Source organism: Schistocerca serialis, chromosome 3 (assembly GCF_023864345.2).
Source record: "Schistocerca serialis cubense isolate TAMUIC-IGC-003099 chromosome 3, iqSchSeri2.2, whole genome shotgun sequence".
NCBI lineage: Eukaryota > Metazoa > Arthropoda > Insecta > Orthoptera > Acrididae > Schistocerca > Schistocerca serialis.
This window is the reverse complement of record NC_064640.1, coordinates 143,810,693-143,826,971: the sequence shown is the minus strand read 5'-3', so window position 1 is coordinate 143,826,971 and position 16,279 is coordinate 143,810,693. Positions and strand designations below refer to the sequence as shown.

At 42.4% G+C, this 16,279-nt stretch overlaps 1 protein-coding gene across 1 annotated transcript in view; it reads left to right on the top strand.

Annotated features, from left to right (window-relative positions):
* LOC126469849 (uncharacterized) overlaps positions 1-15,752 on the top strand; it is a 40,188-nt gene extending 24,436 nt beyond the window's left edge. Inside the window, exons 2-4 of the mRNA XM_050097149.1 lie at positions 8,916-9,392; positions 9,507-9,599; positions 15,158-15,752. Of these exons, the coding sequence (XP_049953106.1) occupies positions 8,916-9,392; positions 9,507-9,599; positions 15,158-15,408 (821 nt within the window). The 3' untranslated portion in view covers positions 15,409-15,752. The remainder of the gene's footprint in view (positions 1-8,915; positions 9,393-9,506; positions 9,600-15,157) is intronic.
* The last annotated feature ends 527 nt before the right edge of the window (positions 15,753-16,279 follow it).

Below are 16,279 nucleotides of genomic sequence, written 5' to 3'. Positions count from 1 at the left end.
ATTCAGTGTCTACCTGATTGCCTTAATCCAAAGCATTCAGCATGTCATGTGAGAAAAGTGCATCTTGGGTTTCACAAGATTGATGTTTTCAAAATCATGCTCGTTGGCATTGAGGAGGAGGTCATTCTGTTAAAGATACACTATGTGATCAAAAGTATCCGGACATTCCCAAAACCTTAAATTTTTCATGTAAGGTGCATTGTGCTGCCACCTACTGCCAGACACACCATATCAGCGACCTCGGTAGTCATTAGAGACTGAGAGAGAGCAGAATGGGGCACTCTGCGTTTCAGTGTGGCATATGGCACATATTCAACCATTGATCTTGGTCTGCAGTCGTTTCCTTCTCCCGTCTATCCGCTGGAGAGCTCATGACGACGTGTGGTAGTGACCATTTCCCCATCTTCCTGTCACTACCCCAGTGCCATCCCCTCGGACGCCTACCTAGATGGGCTTTAAACAAGGCAGATTGGGTAGCCTTCACCTCTGTCGTCACCGTTGAATCTCCCCCACATGTGACATTGATGTTGTGGTTGAGCAGGTCTCTACAACAATTGTTTCTACAGCGGAAAATGTGATCCCTCGTTCTTTAGGGTGGTCGCCAGAAGTCGCTGCGGCAATTAAAGAGTGTCGACGAGCTCTAGAGCGACATAAGCGGCACCCTTCCCTAGAGCACCTAATAGCCTTTAAGCGGCTCCACGCTCGCGTTCGCCAGCTTATAAAACGGCAGAAACAGGAGTGTTGGGAGAGGTACGTGTCGACCATTGGGTGCCATACGTCAACTTCCCAAGTCTGGATTAAAATCAGACGTCTTTTTGGGAACCAGACCCAAACAGGTGTCTCTGGCGTTAACATCAATGGAGTATTATGTACCGATGCAAACGTGATTGACGAGCACTTTGCTGAGCACTATGCTCAAGCCTCTGCGTTGGAGAATTATCCCCCAGCTTTCTGCACCCTCAAACAGCGAATGGAAAGGAAAGTCCTCTTGTTCACTACACCCCACAGTGAACCCTATAATGTCCCGTTCACAGAGTGGAAGCTCCTCGGCACCCTTGCACATTGCCCAGACACAGCTCCTGGGCTGGATTGTATCCACAGTCAGATGATTAAACATCTTTCGTCTGACTACAAGCGACATCATCTCCTCATCGTCTTCAACCGGATCGGGTGCGATGGCACCTTTCCATCACAGTGGTGTGAGAGCACCATCATTTGGTGCTGAAACCTGGTAAGAACCCGCTTGATGTGGGTAGCTATCGACCTATCACCCTCACCAACGTTCTTAGTAAGCTGCTAGAACGTATGATGTGTCAGCGGTTGGGTTGGGCCCTGGAGTCACATGGCCTACTGGCTCCATGTCAGGGCGGCTTCCGCCAGGGTCGCTCTACCACAGATAATCTTCTGTCCCTTGAGTCTGCCATCCAAACAGCCTTTTCCAGGCGCCAACACCTGGTTTCCGTCTTTTTTGACTTACATAATGCATACGACACAACCTGGCGACATCATATCCTTGGCACATTGTACGAATGGGATCTCCGGGGCCCACTCCAGATCTACATTTACGTGATTACTCTGCAATTCACATTTAAGCGCTTGGCAGAGGGTTCATCGAACCACAATCATACTATCTCTCTACCATTCCACTCCCGAACAGCGCGCGGGAAAAACGAACACCTAAACCTTTCTGTTTGAGCTCTGATTTCTCGTATTTTATTTGGATGATCATTCCTACCTATGTAGGTTGGGCTCAACAAAATATTTTCGCATTCGGAAGAGAAAGTTGGTGACTGAAATTTCGTAAATAGATCTCGCCGCGACAAAAAAGTCTTTGCTTTAATGACTTCCATCCCAACTCGCGTATCATATCTGCCACACTCTCTTCCCTATTACGTGATAATACAAAACGTGCTGCCCTTTTTTGCACCCTTTCGATGTCCTCCGTCAATCCCACCTGGTAAGGATCCCACACCGCGCAGCAATATTCTAACAGAGGACGAACGAGTGTAGTGTAAGCTGTCTCTTTAGTGGACTTGTTGCATCTTCTAAGTGTCCTGCCAATGAAACGCAACCTTTGGCTCGCCTTCCCCACAATATTATCTATGTGGTCTTTCCAACTGAAGTTGATCCTAATTTTAGCACCCAGGTACTTAGTTGAATTGAGAGCCTTGAGAATTGTACTATTTATCGAGTAATCGAATTCCAACGGATTTCTTTTGGAACTCGTGTGGATCACCTCACACTTCTCGTTATTTAGCGTCAGCTGCCACCTGCCACACCATACAGCAATCTTTTCTAAATCGCTTTGCAACTGATACTGGTCTTCGGATGACTGTACTAGACGGTAAATTACAGCATCATCTGCGAACAGCCTAAGAGAACTGCTCAGATTGTCACCCAGGTGATTTATATAGATCAGGAACAGCAGAGGTCCCAGGACACTTCCCTGGGGAACACCTGATGTCACTTCAATTTTACTCGATGATTTGCCGTCTATTACTACGAACTGCGACCTTCCTGACAGGAAATCACGAATCTAGTCACACAACTGAGACGATACCCGGTAGGCCTGCAGCTTGATTAGAAGTCGCTTGTGAGGAACGGTGTCAAAAGCTTTCTGGAAATCTAGAAATACGGAATCAACTTGAGATCCCCTGTCGATAGCGGCCATTACTTCGTGCGAATAAAGAACGTTGCACAAGAACGATGTTTTCTGAAACCATGCTGATTACATATCAATAGATCGTTCCCTTCGAGGTGATTCATAATGTTTGAATACAGTACATGCTCCAAAACCCTACTGCAAATCGACGTCAATGATATAGGTCTGTAGTTCGATGGATTACTCCTACTACCCTTCTTAAACACTGGTGCGACCTGCGCAATTTTCTAATCTGTAGGTACAGATCTATCGGTGAGTGAGGGGGTTGTCTATGCTAGCTAAGTAGGGAGCTATTGTATCAGCATAATCTGAAAGGAACTTAATCGGTATACAATCTGGACCTGAAGACCCATATCAAGCGATTTGAGTTGCTTCACAACCCCTAAGGTATCTACTTCTAAGAAGCTCATGCTAGCAGCTGTTCGTGTTTCAAATTATGAAATATTCCATTCGTCTTCCCTGGTGAAGGAATTTCGGAAAATCGCGTTCAATAACTCCGCTTTAGCGGCACAGTCGTCGGTAACAGTACCATTGGCACTGCATAGCGAAGGTATTGACTGCGTCTTGCCGCTTGTGTACTTTACATACGACCAGAATTTCTTCGGATTTTCTACCAGATTTCGAGACAATGTTTCGTTGTGGAACCTATTAAAGGCATCACGCGTTGAAGTCCGTGCCAAATTTCGCGCGTCTGTAAATTCTAGCCAATCTTCGGGATTTCGCGTTCTTCTGAACTTTGCATGCTTTTTCCGTTGCCTCTGCAACAGGGTTCGGAACTGTTTTGTGTACCATGGGGGATCAGTTCCATCTCTTACCAGTTCATGAGGTATGAATCTCTCAATTGCTGTTGCTACTATATCTTTGAATTCGAGCCACATCTCGTCTACATTTGCGTAGTCAGTTCGGAAGGAATGGAGATTGTCTCTTAAGAAGGCTTCTAGTGACACTTTATCTGCTTTTTTAAACAAAATTATTTTGCGTTTGTTTCTGGAGGATTTGGAAGAAACGGTATTGAGCCTAGCTACAACAACCTTGTGATCACTAATCCCTGTATGTCATGATGCTCTCTATTAGCTCTGGATTGTTTGTGGCTGAGTCAAGTGTGTTTTCGCACCCATTTACAATTCACGTGGGTTTGTGGACTAACTGCTCGAAATAATTTTCGGAGAAAGCATTTAGGACAATCTCGGAAGAAGTTTTCTGTCTACCACCGGTTTTGAACAAGTATTTTTGCCAACATATCGAGGGAAGGTTGAAGTCCCCACCAACTATAACTGTATGAGTGGGGCATTTATTTGTTAAGAGACTCAAATTTTCTCTGAACTGTTCAGCAACTATATCATCGGAGTCTGGGGGTCGGTAGGAGGAGCCAATTATTAACTTCGTTCGGCTGTTAAGTATAACCTCCTCCCATACCAATTCGCACGGAGTATCTACTTAGACTTCACTACAAGATAAACCACTACTGACAGACACAAACACTCCACCACCAATTCTGCCTAATCTATCTTTCCTGAACACCGTCTGAGACTTCGTAAAAATTTCTGCAGAACTTATTTCAGGCTTTAGCCAGCTTTCTGTACCTACTTCCTGCTGCTCCGTACTTTGTGTCCAAGTTGGTGCCTACCATAGTTCTCCCCGTATTCAGGAGAAAGGTGTTCCGCAGGGCTCCGTATTGAGTGTGTGTCTATTTTTAGTGGCTATTAATGGCCTAGCAGCAGCTGTAGGGCTGTCGGTCTCACCTTCTCTGTATGCGGATGACTTCTCCAATTTGTATTGCTCCTCCAATACTGGTGTTGCTGAGCACTGCTTACAGGGAGCCATTCACAATGCACAGTTATTGACTCCAGCCCACGGCTTCCAGTTTTCAGCCACGAAGTCGTGTGTTATGCACTTCTGTTGGTGTTGTACCGTTCATCCGGAACAAACTTAATGATGGTCTACTCACTGTAGTGGAGACATATCATTTCTTAGGACTTGTTTTGGTGCCTGATTGACTTGGTTACCTCACCTTCATCAACTTAAGTGGAAGTGCTGGCAGCACCTCAATGCCCTCTGCTGCCTGAGCAACACCAACTGGGGGTGCAGGTTGCTCTACACTGCTGCAGCTCTACACAGGCCTTGTTCAATCCTGCCTTGACTATGGGAGTCTGGTTTACAGTTTGACGGTGTCCTTATCGTTGAATTTACTCGACCCGTTGCACCACTGCGGCGTTCGCCTAGTGACGGGAGCTTTTAGAAAGAGTCTGGTGCCCAGTGTCCTGGTGGAGGCTGGAGCCCTTTCATTGCAGATCCGACGTGCACACTGCTCGCCAGTTATGTTGCACACATTCTTAGTTCTCATGCACATCCGAATTACTCTCTCCTTTTCCCACCCACAGCAGTTCATCTCCTGTGTCGGTGGCCCAAGTCAGGGCTCGTGATTGTGGTTTGCTTCCAGTCCAGTCTCTCTGAACTGGAGTCCTTTCCTTTCCCACCTCTCCCCGAGGTCCATTCACACACACCTCCATGGTGTAAACCTAGGCCGAAGCTTCGCCTGGACCTTTCACATGGCCCTAAGGACTCCGTTAACTCTGCGGCATTCGGGAGGACGACGGTTCAATCCCGCGTCCGGCCATCCTGATTTAGGTTTTCCGTGATTTCCCTAAATCACTCCAGGCAAATGCCGGGATGGTTCCTCTGAAAGGGCACGGCCGACTTCCTTCGCCATCCTTCCCTAATCCGATGAGACCGATGACCACGCTGTCTGGTCTCCTTCCCCAAAACAACCAACCAACTCTGCGGCTCTCCGCTGTCACTTCTCTCAATTCTCGACATGTACCAGGCCATGAAGTGGTTTACACCGATGGCTCGGTGGCTGATGTTCATGTTGGCTTTGCGTATGTTCATGGAGGACATATTGAACAGCACTCCTTGCCAGATGGCTGCAGTGGTTTCACTGCAGAGCTGGTGACCATATCTCGTACTCTTGAGCACATCTGCTCATGCCCTGCCAAGTCATTTCTCTTGTTTACTGACTCCTTGAGCAGCCTACAAGCTATCGACTAGGGCTACCCTCGCCATCCTTTGGTAGCGACCATCCAGGAGTCCCCGTGTGCCCTGGAACGGTCCGGTTGTTCCATGGTGTTTGTGTGGACCCCAGGCCATGTCGGAATCCCAGGAAATGAACTTGCCGGCAGGTTGGGCGAAACAGGGTACATGGAAACCACTTCTGGAGATCAGCATCCCCCTAACTGACCTGCGATCATTGTTATGCTGCAAGGTTTGTCAGCTTTGGGAGACGGAATGGCATAATCTTGGTATGCACAACAAACTGCGTGCCGTTAGGGGGACTACGAATGTGCGGAAGTCCTCCATTGGGGCCTCTCTCAGGGATTCTGTGAATTCTCTGCCGGCTCCTCATTGGCCACACTTGGGTGACCCACGGCTGCCTCCTTCGCCGTAGGGACCCACCTCAGTGTCGGTGCAGCGCCCGGTTGATAGTGGTCCATATTCTGGTACGCTGTCCTACTTTGACTGCCCTGCGACAAAATCTTAGGTTACCGGATTCGTTGCCGCTAATTTTATCTGACAATGCCTCATCAGCTGATATAGTTTTACATTTTATTCGTGAGGGTGGGTTTTATCATTTGACCTAAGTTTTAGCACATGTCCTTTGCCCCTGTGTGTCCCCCACCCTAGAGCTTCCAGGGTGGAGGTTTTAATGTGTTGTAGAGTGGCTGGTTGACTACTTCTTATTCTTACGGTCAGCCAGCCATGTAACATGCTTTCTTGTTTTAATCTCCTTCCGTCTCTGTGGTTTTAGTGTCCCATTTTGTCCATTTGAGTGGTTGTTTCCCTTTCATCATTCTTGTGGTTTTTCTTCTTTTTTGTTCTGTGTTTTAATTTTCATTTTTTTTCTTCTCACCGTTGTGGCATTGGTTTATTCAGAACAAGGGCCGATGATCTAGCAGTTTGGTTCCCCCCTCCACTTTTAAACCAACCAATCCGTTCAGTTTAAAAATTGTCAGCTTTCACAAATACAATATTAGGCAGCAAAGTACTTTCACTGCCCCCTGTTTGATCTGCCTTTGTCTTGGTTATAATATTTAGTGGTCTTTCCAAAGACATTCAAATGTTGACACACAGTGAAAATAACTTTTCGCAGTAGATTTAAGAGGTATCATAGCTATCCTTGATGTATGTAAAAATCATGAAATGAAGGAACTGCTTAAGGTAATATTTGTAAAAGGCAAACACACTGTTTGTCAAGTGTGTGCAAATACGTACTACAATGTAACATCTATTGTGAATGTGGGCAATAGAACCTAAGCAAAATTTTGCCTCAAAGAAAAAGTAATTATTTGTTTTGCCCATTATAGTAACCTGCAATTATGTTTTAAACTAGGTTTTTCAGTAACCTTCCCTATACTTATATTTATTTGTTCAACTTCCATGATTATACTTTTTAGAGACGTTAATTCATTTTTAGCTGGACTGCATACTGTGGTATTATACCACTTACATTCGGGAGGACGACGGTTCAATCCCGTCTCCAGCCATCCTGATTTAGGTTTTCCGTGATTTCCCTAAATCGCTTCAGGCAAATGCCGGGATGGTTCCTTTGAAAGGGCACACGGCCGATTTCCTTCCCAATCCTTCCCTAACCCGAGCATGAGCTCCGTCTCTAATGACCTCGTTGTCGACGGGACGTTAAACTCTAACCACCACCACCACCTATACCACTTACAATAAACAGTACCTGCATTTTCATAGCTGCAACCCCTTCCACCCTATAAATTCCCTCTCATACAGTCTGGCCACCCATGGACGGTGCATCTGCTGTGACAAGCAATCCCATGCACATTATATTGCAGGCCTTCATGGACAATACTAGTTCCCCCCCCCCCCCCCCCCCCCCAAAAAAAAAAAAAAATCCCTTGCACAGAAACAGATTTTCTGCACCACATCCTCACATGCCCCTAAACCTTCAACCATCCTTGTGATCCAGCTGCCAAAGGGCATCCCCACCATCACATATCATCGTATAGACACACTCAATTTTACCATGTCCTTTACTAGGGCTTCAACTACTTGTCATGCCCAGAAATGAGGAACACCCTACCCCTGCCCCCTGCCCCCCCCCCCCCCCCCTCCTTCCCAAATCCTTCCCATCCCTCCCAGACTAATATTCAGCCAACCACCCAATCTACAAAACGTCTTTGCCAATCCTTGTGCTACATCTGCTCCCAACACCTGTATGATGGAAGACCTAGGAGCAAGACCTGTCTAGTGCACACACCAAGCATATTCTACTAGAGTCTCATAACAGATATATCCTACTATATCAGAGGCAGTGCCACATGTGAAAGCAGGTAAATCACATACCATCTCCACTGCAACTTGTGCGACATTTTATGTAGACATGACTAACCAGCTGTCCACTCAAATGAAAGGCAAGCACCAAACTGTGGCCAAGAAAAGAGTTGACCAGCCAGTGATGAGACACGCTGCTGAGCACAGCCAGCTTGACTTAAGAAGCTCCTTCATGACCTTGCCACCTGGATTCTTCCCACCCCCACAACCCACTACCAGTTTTTCTGAAATACATAAATGGAAATTCTCTTTACAAAACATCCTTCAATCAGGTGATACTTCTGACCTCTTTTCTGCTAGGCCCTGTCTCATGTGTACCCCCACCGCTGTTCCCAAGACTCCCACATCACTCATTCTGCTCTCGCACCCTTATCTGCACAGCCCCCCCTCTTCCTGTGTTCTCTTCCCCTTCCCAGTCAACTGTGTGTTATAGTGTGCTATGTACATCTCCCCATCTGTGGCTGTGGCTGTGCCAGAGCAAACTCATGGATGTCACATTAATAAGCCCTGCCCTTGCTGATGCAAGGCCTCAGCTGCATAGCAATTTTTTACCTTTACTCCTTCCATTATTTATATTCTATCAGAGACTATCTGTTATTATATTTATATACACTCATTCTGTGTTGTTGTTATTTTCCCTTTTTTGAACGATAACAATTTAAACTTACTTCAGTAAAATACAGAAGGCCAACTACAGCTGTAAACTTGCCTGTGTATGAAGACTAACAATAAAGTCATTTTAGTACTAGTTGAGTGACATTTTATTTCTTATTTTTCAGATTTTCCTTTTAACTTCATCATTCAATTTGTATGTCTTTTTAAGTATTAAGTGCTCTTAATAATTATTATTTATATGCATTTACTTCACTAAATGTTTCTCTTTTCCACAACTGTCTAGGAAACTTTGAAAATGAAGTGAACAGAATTGAAGATTGGGCAAGAGAAAATGCTCATGAAACAGAAGAATGGGTGCAGAATGAAGACAATATGATAGAAAAATGGGCAAAAGAAAATTCTAATGAAACTGTAGAATGGGCTCAAGATGAGACAAAAATGGGAGAAAAATGGGCAAAAGAAAAGTTGGATGGAGCCGAAGAGTGGATACAGAATGAGGCAAAGACTGTAGAAAAATGGACCAAAGAAAACTACAATGAAGCTGAAAAATGGGTAAAGAAAGAGAAAGAGATTGGAGAAAAATGGGCAAAAGAAACATTAAATGAGGTTGATGGTTGGGCGCAGAGTAAACTAGTAGAGACTCAGGAAGTTGTGAAAGCTCTAATGCCCAAGTTTAGTAGTGACAAATGTGTGTGTTACCATCAGACCTGTGGATGTTGTGTCCATGCAGAAGAACCAGAAATACATTTGAATAGCACAGGTACATAATCCATTATGGCTCTCTCCAAGTGAAACTTTACATGTTTACTTTTTTATTGACATTTAGTTTTTTGTGATTTAACTCTCATGTAAGTACAACCTTCCTTTTTTTCAGTTTGTGTAAATGTGACGTACCTGTCAGAAGATTATGGCATTTCTTTCACTGTTACACTAAACAACCACACACTTTACAATGAAACTGTATCAGGTAAATCACTTTCGTGTATCTAGAAATTTTTATTTGTAGAAGTAAAAATTTTGAGTAGTGTCATTTGTTGCTGTTGGAGACAGGTGCGTACATCCATTTGCATTCTGTTACTCTAAAATTACACACATTCATTTTGAGGGAGAATACTGAACCATTCACTTTGTTTTAAATGTTTATTAGATGTAAACAGTGCTCTGGCAATGCTTTGTGTTTGTGGTAAATGAAGTGTTGCCCTGTGGTTGGTATTTCACATTAAGTTGTAGATCCTTGCATAACAGTCAGTCAGTTCACATGATAACCACCTCTGGTCAGATCGCACTTGGTAGTACTTACAAGAAAAAAAAGAGTTCAAACAGTGGGCTTTAATGCCTGTTTCTACATCTACAATAATACTCCACAAGCCATGTGACGGTGTGTGGCAGAAGGTACTTCTGATACCACTAACTGATCCCCCCCCCCCACCCACCCAACATTCCCCTTCCATTTGCAGATGGTGTGTGGGAAGAATGATTGTTGGTAGGCTTACGTATTAGCTATATTTTCTTGAATATTCTTGTGGTCATTTCGTAAGATGGATGAAGAGGAAGTAATACATTGGCCAGCTCTTCCCAGAAAGTACTCTCTTGAAATTTCAACCGTAAACACCTCCATGATGGACAATGCCTCTTTTGTAGGGCCTGTCACTGGAGTGTGCTGAGTATAACTGTAACTGTTTTGCACAGACTAAACAATCCCTTGACAAAACACAGCACTCTTTGTTGGGGCTTCTCTCTCTCTTTTATCAGTTTCACCTGGTAAAGGTCCCAGATTGAGGAACAGTACTTGAGAATCGGTTGAAAAAGTGCCTTTTAAGCCATTTCTTTAGTGGATGAATTACATTTCCTTAAGATTTTTCCTATGGATCTCAGTCTGGCAGCTGCTGTTCTTGCTGTGTGTTTTATGTGGCCATTCCACTTAAGATTGCTCTGGATAGATACTCCTTGATATTTTACAGTAATTGCTGTTTCTAGCAATTTGTCATAAATAGTGTAGTTGTACAGTAGTTGATTTCTTTTCCTATGTATATGTAATATGCTGCACTTATTTATTATGTTCATGGTCAGCTGCTTACTCCTGCAATTCTAATCAATCCTCTGTAGGTCCTGCAAATAGTTACTGTCTTCTGTCATTGCATCATAAGCAAACAACAGTAAAGAGCCTCTAACTCATCGTGCTACATCATTTACATTGAAGTGAGAAAGGTTGTGGGATACCTCCTAATATTGTGTCGGATCTCCTTTTGCCTAATGTAGTGTGGCAGCTTAACGTGGCATGGACTCAACAAGTTGTCAGAAATCCCCTGCAGAATATTAAGCTATGGTGTCTGTATAGCAGTCCATAATTGCGAAAGTGTTGCCAGTGCAGGATTTTGTGCACAAACTAGCCTTTCGATTATGTCCCATAAATGTTTTATCATGTCATGTGATTTGGGTGGGCAAATCATTCGCTTTAATTGTCCAGAATGATTTTCAAACCAATTGCAAACAATTGTGACTGTTTGATATGGTGCATTCTCATCCATAAAAATTCCATTGTCATTTCTCCATCAATGAATGGCTGAAAATTGTCTCAATGTAGCTGAACATAGCTGAGGACCCAGTACATTATATGTAAACAAAGACCACACCATTGTGGAGCCATCATTAGCTTGCACAGTGCCTTGTTGAAAACTTGGGTCAATATCTTGTGGGGTCTGCGCCACCCTCAAATCCTACCATCATTTCTTACCAACTAACACTGAGACTTGGCCAACCAGGCCTCCAGTTGTTTAGGGGTCCAGCAGATCCGGTCATGAGCCCAGTAGAGGCTCTGCAGGTGCATGTTCTGCTGTTAGCAAAGTCATCTGCATCGGTTGCCTGCTGCCATATCCCATTAATACCTGATTTGTCTGCACTGTCCTAACAGATATGTTCATCATATGTCCCACATCGATTTCTGTGGTAATTTCCCACAGAGTTGCTTGTCTATTAGGACTGACAACTCTATGGAAACTCCACTTCTCAAGGCCATTAAGTGAAGGCCATCGGTCACTGTGATCTCCATGGTGAGAGGTAATGCCTGAAATTTGATATTCTCGGCACACTGTTGATCTCGAAATATTGAGTTGCCTAACAATTCCTGAAATGGAATGTCTCATACGTCTAAATCCAACTACTATTCCGTGTTCAAAGTCTGTTAATTTCCATCGTGCAGCTGTAGTTGTATCTGAAACATTTTCACATGAACCACTCGAGTTAAATGACAGCTCTGCCAATACAATGTCCTTTTATAGCTTGTGTACATGATACTACTGCCATCTGTATATGTGTATATTGCTATCCCATGACCTTTCTCATCTCTGTGTGTAGACAATATAAACCGTACCAATCATATCACTCTTCTTCGGGGTAATGTTGAAATTACATGTACATCTGTTGAGTTTGTTCTATTAAGAATGATGTGAGAGCTCTTTTTGCGAGGATGTCTTGAATCCAGTTCCAAATCTGGTCAGATACTTAGTAAGCTCATATTTTTTTCACTAACCGGGGGTGTGCACAGTATCAGATGCCTTCCTGAACATGAGGAACACAGCATTAACCTGAGTGAGTGCCGGTGTCTGCAGTGCTGTGGATCTCATGGAGGAACAGAGTGAGCTGAGTTTTGCAAGATCTCTGTTTGCAAAATCCGTATTGATTTTTATAAATAAGATTTTTCCCCCAGAAAACTTCATAATGCATTAGGATAAACATGTCCAATAATTTTACAACATATTGAGGGCAACCATATAGGCCTATAATTATATACACCTGTTCTATGACCCTTCTTGAAAACAGGAATGACCTGCACTATTTTCCAGTCACTAGGTACCCGTCGTTGCTCCAGCTGCCTGCAGTGAACTGCTGCTAGAAGGAGAGCATGTTCTTTTATATAAATGTCTGTTGATTCTTACAGGTATCTCATCTGGTCCTGAGGCCTCTCCACGACAAAGTGATTGTAGTTGTTTCTGTGCCTGCCTATTGATTGATGCTGCTTTTGTACAGCAAATAGATAATATTAAAAAAAATATGGTAAATCCTGTGGCTTTGTCACTGTACACAGCTACAACAGCACCAGGCAGTGACGTGTGCTGCAAGTGAAGTGTCACTGTTCATTGCAGCAGATACTTCAGTTCTGTATTGTTTCTGTGCACTGTTGCCAGGTCATTAAAATCTGTTGGCAGAGATATAGTACCAACTAGATTGAATGTCAGTAACTTCATTTTAGGTGCTAATGATGAGCCACATACATCCCCATCACTATTCCTTCCCTACTCTTACACAGTATATAAATACACAAAAACATAATTAAATAGAATTACACGCATTCAGTAATCTAACAATAAAAGGGAGGGGGGGGGGAGGGGGAGAGTTGAAGGTCGAAGACAAAAACAAAGTAGTGGAAAGATTATGTTGGCAACACTGCAAAACACAACACATACTGAGAAGTACAAAAACAAATGGAATACAGATGTATGTTGTGAAAAACAGAATAAATGTGTAGTGCTGCAGAGCAACTAAAAATTAGACCAAAATTATCACTGTCTAATGCAGAAAAACAACAACGTGATAGCAGAACAGCGTTTCCCAATGTAAGCAAGAAATCAAGTAAAGATCACTGTAAGTACAAATCAACATATTCTTAATGAACTGTTTTTTAATCTAAAGTCAAATCAAAATGTAAACTTAATTACAGACCACTGATGATGCTTTACTTCAATAAAGCCAAATGCGTCTGGTGAAAAAACACGCATTTTTGTAGTTGGAACGACAGAACAAAAATACCCTCAAGATTGAATTTGTTGCTTCGCCTCCATTTCCACAAGAGTGCCTGTGTAATGTACATTTATAACATCCCATGTCAGCTGGAAACAACTACTTCATGGCTTCATCTGCGTCTAGGCATTGTTGTTGCTGACGGACATGCTGTTGCTGGCGGACTAGCCCTTTGGCTATGGGGCTATCACTTCTGTTTTCATGCGGGGGATCACAATGATCTGTGTCAATGCATCCTGCCTCCATAACATCTATGGTAGACAGATTCTTCTCAATCTGGGATTGGTGAGGCTCATGCACTTTTGGACCATCAAGAAGAGATGTGTTTAGCTTTCTTATGGCCTGTGGGTGTGCTTCTGCATTCCTGATGCACTCACAGCCACAACCTGACAGAAGAGCTTGCTGAGCCATAGTGTTATGCTCTCTATTGTGTCCTTACATAATTTCTTGCTCGTGATAAACACCTGTTACGCTAAAACTTCTGAATTTTTGTCAGTGGTTTCTGCAAGCAAGGCTGTTGGACAGGATATTGAGTGGTAAGAAAACCACATACTGTGCCCTTTTGTAGGCTGGAGAATTCTCATTAAGAACTGTGAATTATCATTCCAAATTTCATTAAACAAAACCAAGCAGTAAAACAAAAAATAACTGTTGAAACTGGGACTTGGGCCATCGCACTGTTGTTTATGTGTGTTGACTACACCACCCAACTACATAATCACTATACTAAGTGCTGCAGTATACGGGTATTTCTTACTGTTGATGTGTCCGTGACTCCATCTCTTGACATAGTGTTTTTTTTTTCCATTTATGAGGTTTTAGGAATAGAGTGGAGCAGATTTTCTAATGTGAGATCATAGATTTTAATGTGTTTACAGGATGGCTGTCCCATTGTTGCATCTGCCTCTGCATGCAACCTGATCTCTTCTTATTCTCATGACCCTTGTGTGATATATCAATGGAAAAAATTACTGTTTGTCTGCCTCCATATAAGCCCTAATTTCTGTTTTTGTGGTCTGCACACAAAATGTACATTGGTGACAGTGGAATCGTTCTGCAGTCAACTTCAAATGCTGGTTCTTAAATTTTCTCTGTAGTGTTCCTTGAAAAGAAAGTTGCCTTCCCTCCAAGGATTCCCATTTGAGTTCCCAAAGCACCTCTTTAATACTTGCATATTGTTTGAACATGCCAGTAACAAATCCAACAGGCCACATCTGAATTTCTTCGATGTCATCCTTTAACACAACCTGGTGTAGATTCCAAATACTCAAGCAGTTCCCAAGAATGTGTTTTGCTGTAGTGTCCTACACATGGTCTCCTTTATGGGTGAATCACACTTTCTTAAAACTCTCCCAATAAACCAAAGTCAATCATTCACTTTCCCAACTACAACCTTTGTATGTTCATTTCACTACACTTTCAAAGGTTTCCATTGCAAACATGTTAAGATCTAAGTGTGCTTCTGTTACAAATTTTAGATCAGATAAAGTTGATCAAGATAGCAAACACTGACAGTTGTTAATTGGTTCATAATTAAATTGTCCCTCCTTCCCTTCCTCTCCCCTCTTCCCCCCATGCTCCCTCGCCGCTCACCCTCCGCCCTTGTGTGTGTGTGTGTGTGTGTGTGTGTGTGTGTGTGTGTGTGTGGTTTATTTACTGTAATAATCTATAACATATAAATTTGTAATCTGAATGATTTGTTTGTCTTATTTTTTTTATTTGTTTTAGTAAGAAATCCTCCTCCGGTATGTGCGGGATTTCCTTACGTGAAGGAATTGGCAGATATATGTATACGGCTGTATGACATAGACGCAAAGAGTCGTACATTTCATGCTTGTGCACGTCTAGAAGCTCGTATGAAATTTATCATTATTGCACATTATGATCTTGGATGTTTTACTATTGGATCATCATCTGTTGAGGATTCAAAAAAAAAGAATGGCTTAGGCACCCACCACCCATCTGTAATTCTGATTTAATGCATAATAACTTTTCTTTTGGATTTTTGTTACTGAAAATATCATGACTTGTTCATATTGTCAAAGGATTGTAGTTTTAGATAATGTTTATATGTTTAAGTGACTGTTGTTTTGAAATTTTGAAGTTAATTTTATATTAACACATGAGAGCTTTAGTTTTGTTGGTGCTAAATGATTTGTTACGAAATGTTTGATTATTGATGTTACCATTTTAAGTAAATTTCTATTAAGCCAAAGCAGAATGAATTATTGCTTCTCGTGAGACTAAAATATAATTTTATTGCATGACTAGATAAGCCAGTATTTGCTACTATGTATTGAACTGTAAATGCAAGTGAGTGAGGGAGGGAGGGAGGGATGATTTAAGGGAAATATTAAAGTTTATTTGTAGCATAGAAAATTAAATTTTTTTTCGTGTTTGATACAGCAGTTGCTTAACGCATTGAGAATAAATAACAGATATTAATGTTTTCACTTATTTTGAAAGAAATTAATATAGAAGTCACCAAAAATTCAGATCGTTTTACGACTAATTATTACGAAACCTTACTCATTTACTCTCCATGGCAAGACAAATGTCCCAGTTTTACAATATTAAGAATACATTAAATTAATGAGGTACGTGTGTAACACAAGAACTCTACAAATAAAAATTTAGTGGTTTACACATTAAAATGCTATATCTTGAAGTACGGAATATTTGCAATTGTCAATACTTGATAACAATATCGGATTTATTTACACACTCATTCAACTTCAGAATGATGAAATTCACAAATTTTATACAATGATGTAAGATGGTAATCTCTGTAAGTTTTTGCTCTGAACATATCCAGTACCAAAACTGCATTATAGAGTTTAGCACATGAGG